This window comes from Dama dama, chromosome 21 (genome assembly GCF_033118175.1).
Source record: "Dama dama isolate Ldn47 chromosome 21, ASM3311817v1, whole genome shotgun sequence".
NCBI classification, from domain to species: Eukaryota; Metazoa; Chordata; class Mammalia; order Artiodactyla; family Cervidae; genus Dama; species Dama dama.
In genome coordinates this window covers 48,000,694-48,006,693 of record NC_083701.1, presented here as the reverse complement: position 1 = coordinate 48,006,693, position 6,000 = coordinate 48,000,694, and the positions used below count along the sequence as shown (strand labels likewise).

Sequence of the window (6,000 nt, the reverse complement as noted above, 5' to 3'; positions counted from 1 at the left end):
CCTAAACCCAAATAAAAATAAAGATACCAATCAATCAATTTTGTAAAAATGTATTTTGAGAGCTAGGACAAAGGCTTTCAAAAGTCAAAAAAAAAAAGAGGGTCTTTTAGTGTTTTGATAAATTTTCATTGTTTTTCATAGCCCAACCTCTTCTCCATCAAAATATGAAAAAGAAATAAATGAAAATAAAATAATCAATAATAAAAAGAATACAGAATAAGATCTATTGACAATGCTATCTAAGAATATTCTACCTACAGTAGACTGACCATAAATATTCCAAGAATAGTGATATGTATTTCCAATGCTAACCATTACTACTTGTGTGTCTGAGGAAAAAAAAAATGATGAAATAAAGAGACATATATGCCAAGAAAGAACAACATACTTGTGTCTGATACACTGGAGAAACTGCTTAAATAGTAGTTTTGCCCAAAAAGCCATACCTGTACTATTGCCCAAGTAACCAAACTTCGAATATTTCCTAATTTGAGCAGTTCACACATCATGGTGCTTGAGGACCGCCACAGTGCACTTTGTTTCTAGTCCTTTCACTGAGAAAATTAAATACTGTTTTGTTGTTTGGGAAATCTCCTCTTTAGATCTTTAATTGCCACCTCTCCAATCTGCCTGTACATTTTGAGATGCATTCATCAAAATTCCAAAGGAAGATAAATGACATCACATAATTTGAATGTCAAAGCCCCTCATTTCACCTCTTTATCTCAGTTCATATGAATTATATTAGAGCTACTTGACAGGTGAGATCAGAAAACAACCCTTTAAAAATGAAACTGAAGCAAAAGGCTTAGTCCTGATTTCTTTCTCTCTTTCTCTCTTTTTTTTTTTTACATGAAAACAAAAATGCAAGAATGGAAATGACAACACAGCATCAGAAAGACAGTTTGAACTTCATTCACTGCAACAGTCACAAACTGGTTGAACTCTACCTGCCATCCAACTTGAAGAAACGAAGACCTGGCACTGGGAAAAAGAAACAAAACCCAAACAAAACAATACAAAGCAACTGCGAATTAATGTAAAAATGGAGTGCAAATGCGACTACAGAATGCAATAAAAACATCAGTGCTGCAGATTCCAGCAGCACTTATCAAAATAATTTCTGAAATGTTTCATCTGAAACATAGACAAAGCAATAAAAAGAGGATATATGTTTATCATTTTAAGCATAACAATGTGAGTTAAGAGCTTAAAAATTAAAAAAAAAAGTACTTGGAATGAATAGTGCTACCCTTTTTTCCTAAGTAGGCATAAAAATATTTTCATTTCCTTCTGGTTTTCCATACCATTATATCAAGAACTTTCATTTGTTTCATGTTACCGTTTACAATTTTAATGCACACACACACACACACACAAAAGTTATCTACCGCAATAGAAATAGTTGCTTCATTACCTTGTTTGCTACATTTGCAAATGTAAACAGCTAGGCAGAGTCAGAACAGACTCTAATGCATGATGGAATATCTTTGTTGCATACGTACACTGTAGAAAATAATTATTCAATATGTCAGGCACCATTATTTGAAATGTAATACATTAATATTTACTAGAAAAATAAGGTTTTTTTTTTTTCCTATTTGTTCTCCCAACTTCTTTAATGAAATAAGTTAATCTGACAGTGCATCCAGTAGCTTGTAATATCTTCTACATCTCCGTGGCAAAAAATAAACTACTGGTTGGGACAATATAATGCAAATTATTAAAGTCAGTCCTTGTACATACATCCGTGTAGCAAGCATTGGAGGCTCGACTAACAGCACCTTTAACCAATTATTTAATGTTCAGTTATTTAGCCCTATTTCCCTGAGCAGTTATGCTGAGGCTTTCCCTTCATGGATAGTTTTACAAAGCCTTAAGTATTAAAAGTACTATGAAGAACATACTTCTAAGAATCCTATTTAATGCTACTTAACTAAACCTGTATAAATCTAATGGAGGAATTGATTGGTACATATACCAACTGTCAGCCTGTGGTAACGTAACCTTAGACGCTGCCTGACCACAAAGTTTGGAAATTATACTTAAACCAAAAGAAAATAAATAAATACAGCAGGTTACCTTGTGGAGAAATACCATGTGTTCTGAATCAATGAATGCCATGGTCTGAACTTTTGTATCCATCTAGTCTTTTGAACTGAGGGGATCCCTTTAGTTAGAACATGCCAAATGAGATTAGTGACCCAAAGGAAGCTTAGAAAACAAACCCAAACTGGTTCATCACATACAAGAAAGAATGATCTGGCTGAAATAAAGTTACTACGTAGCACTGAGGACATTGTTTTTTAAAAATGCATATGTATTTGGACAAAATGAACCTAAATCGCAAACAAGAGGACTAGTTTTGAAAGGAGTAAGTGAACATCTAAAGGACAAAAATATCAGAGAGGGTGTGCATGTGTATGTACAGGCAGGGCTGGCCAAAATCATCGTGCCACCATCTGTCACTCTTCCCGCTGCTCTCTCCCCAAGCCTAACCACAGCTCGCATTTCTAGGTCTAAATTTGAAACGTGATCTATGAGAGGATTCTCGTCTAAGAGGGCGCCATTTTCCTTTCACTGCCCTGGAGATTAAATTTCTCCTCATCTGCCTAGGATTTCATGATACTTCGAAACTGAGGCAATAATTTATGGGTTTTTGAATAAATGGGCCAATGGCCAGCCCAATACTGCTTTAGGATCATAATATGTAAACCCTTCCAAATTCTAAACAGCTTTGATCTCTTTCTATACAAATATCATAATTATAGTCTGGTGATACTTCTTATGGATAGTTTCCACAGTACACATTCACCAAGACGGTTTTGACTTACTAGGTTCTAAAGCAGGACGATTAACCATCTTCCTTTCTTTTTTTTCTCACTGAACATTTGTCTCACTTTTTAATCTTGGTAACCTACTCATCAAAAGAAAGAATAATAAAAGAAGGGAATTTCATGTTGGATAAGGCAGGCTCTATGAAGTATTTTTTTAATAGGTCTTCATAAGACATTACAAGCTATTGAATTCCCATCAAGAAAACCTATTTCTATTTAATTGTGCTAAGTGCTAAGGTTTTACTCTTTAGGTTTTCCATTTTTTTCCACTTGTGCATTGTTCCTATGCAGGCCCCTCTGGATATGAGTTGTGAAGTCATATTTGTCCGTGCAAAGATGCTGGCATATGCTGCACTGGAAAGGTCCACTGTCACCATGGCAACTCATATGCAAAGCATACATCACTTCATCCAGAAAGACAATGCCACAGTGCACACATTTTGTTGAAAGTTCATCTTGAGTACTTCTATCAACTTTCTCTGTTTTTACTACATTCAAGGGACCTTCATTTTTTACATTTGACGGTGCCTTCGTTTTCTCCTTGGAGGCACCATTCGCAGTTGGCCCAGGTCTGGAATGCTTGATCGCCAAATCTAGAGGAATGTCATTGTCTGATCCAACAGCTGAAAAATGAGGAGGCAGATTGAAGGTGGGATAAGGCACATAGTTTTGGCAAGGATTTGGTAGGCCAGGCACATGACTCAAGTAGTGCGGATTCCCAGGAACGGAGAGCTTATATTTACTCCAGAACCGCAGCCAATCAGCTTCACTCTGGAAGTCATTATGTACAAAGGGAAGTCCGAAAAGGGGATACTGGTACTTTTCAATAGGGCTGCCTGGTGGTGAATAATTTGGGTGCTTCGCGGGTCTCATGTACTTTTCTATGGGACTGCCTCTCTCAGAACTTCCTTTCCCTTCAGATACGGATGAACTGTTTCCTGGGTCTCCAGTACTTTCCTGAGGACTTTTTATCTGAATGTGCAAAGGTTGCATTCTTTTGTGAATATCCAGAGTTTGGCTGACCAGGACTGGCTGCTGAGCAGAATGGCTTTTAGTCAATGAACCCTGGGCTTCGTATTTACTCAGGCTGGGGAGTGGAATTTCTCTCTGGTGACCTTCAGTTAAGTGATCTTCCGACCGCCTCTCTAAGGGGCTGCCGTTGACCTGCTCCTCACTGCCCGCCCTCTGCTGTTTGTTGAGCTGCTCGGCCTGAAGTGCCTCTGGGTTAAGGCGCTTTCTTGTTCTTCTCCTAATAATCTGCTCACCGTTGTTTTGTTTAATGATGTTTAAAGGCCTGGGAGTCTGCAGGGAACACACACACAATACATAAAAGGAAAACATTAAAAAATACATTAAAATGCATTAACAATTCCTCACAAATATAAACCATGTTCAAGTTCAAAGCAAAGATAGGCTTTATGTTATAGATTTACTAAATCTCCTCCTTTTGCCCTGAGCAGGATCAGAGGACAGAACCAAAGCACACTCTTTTACCCTAATTAAATCATGCCCATCTTTACAGAGAGAGCTGAAAAACTTTAATCTACTTGAAAACAGCCTTTCCAAACTCAACAGACTTTGGAACTGCATTATTTTGTGATAAAACGATGTAGAAAGTTAGTCAAAGAAATGTGATTTCTCTGAAAGATTTCTCAACTTTTGAGTCATGCAGCAAGAAGACGTCAACAGTAACATAGGAGATCGGTTTTGATGACAACTGTGGAAAAATAATACAAGGCTGTAGACTGAACTATGTCTTCCTCCCCATCCCCCAGATACTCCCTTCCAATTCATAGACTGAATCTCTAACCATGCAGTGTGACTGTATCTGAAGATAAGGTCTTTAGGAGGTAAATAAGGTTAAGTGAGGGCTTTCCTGGTAGCTCAGATAGTAAAGAATCTGTCTGCAATGTTGGAGACCTGGGTTCAATCCCTGAGTTGGGAAGATCCCCTGGAGAAGGGAATGGCTATCCACTCCAGTATTCTTGGACAATCCCATGGAGAGAGGAACCTGGCAGAATCTACAGTCCATGGGGTCATAAAGAGTCGTACACAACTGAGTGATTAACACACAAGATTAAATGAGGACATAGAGTAAAGGCAGCCTTCTACAAGCCAGGAAGAGAGCTCTCACCAGAACCCAACCACAGTGGCACCCAGATCTCAGACTGCCGGCCTCTAGAACTGTGAAAATAAATGTCTGTACTTTAAGCCATCCAGTTTATGGTAGTTTGTTATGTCAGGCCCAGATGACTAATACACACATTCTCTTAAATAACTGCAAGTGTGGATATACAATATTAAACATCAGAATATAAACAATCAAAGGCAAACTGACAGAACTCTAAGGAAGCATATCAAGTGAAGTGAAAGTAAAATTGTTAGTTGCTCAGCCATGTCCGAATCTTTCTGATCCCATGGACTGTAGTCTGCCAGGCTCCTCTGTCCATGGGATTCTCTAGGCAAGAATACTGCAGTGGGTAGGCCATTTCCTTCTCTGGAGGATCTTCCCAACCCAGGGATTGAACATGGTTCTCCTGCATTGCAGGCAGATTCTTTTCAATCAGGGCCACCAGGGAAGCCCAACAGTTGCTCAGCTGTGTCTGACTCTTTGTGACTCCACAGACTGTAGCCTGCCAGGCTCCTCTGACCGTGGAATTCTTCAGGATCAAAGCCATAGCCAGTGAGAGACTGTCTTTTCTTCTTCTTTTTTTTTTTTTTAATAAATCTCCTACTTTCATTTCTTTTCCACTAATTATATAAGTACTTACTATTAAGCAAGATTTTACCTGTTAACAGGTGAAGCATTTGTTTTCTGTTGAAAATCTAAATTTATTTGTAGGCTTGCTTCAAATATCCTATCTGTCATTCTACTCTGTACTTAAATAGAATGCAGACTTTCACCCAGCTTAAGTGTGATATGACTGGTATTTATGTACATGTTCAACAGGTGTTTATATTACATGACTAAAATCCATAGATAAGACTATAATAAAAACTTTACTTGCAGTAGGAGCTTTAACTTTCATTTATAAATTCAAGAGAATATGTTTAATAAGTGAATGCATATTTACAAATTAAAAATTTAAAGAATCTTTAAATAGGCTAAAATCTGATTTTTTCTAAAAGATTACTGAAATCAGGAAATAATCTCTACATAAAA

At 37.6% G+C, this 6,000-nt stretch overlaps 1 protein-coding gene across 8 annotated transcripts in view; it reads right to left on the bottom strand.

The window, feature by feature from the left end:
* Positions 1 to 2,975: 2,975 nt before the first annotated feature.
* TRPS1 (transcriptional repressor GATA binding 1) overlaps positions 2,976 to 6,000 on the bottom strand; it is a 264,861-nt gene continuing 261,836 nt past the window's right edge. For all 8 annotated transcript variants that reach the window (XM_061123577.1, XM_061123582.1, XM_061123583.1 and 5 more), the window contains one exon: positions 2,976 to 4,139. In XM_061123577.1, coding sequence (XP_060979560.1) covers positions 3,078 to 4,139 — 1,062 coding nt within the window. In that variant the 3' untranslated portion in view covers positions 2,976 to 3,077. The remainder of the gene's footprint in view (positions 4,140 to 6,000) is intronic.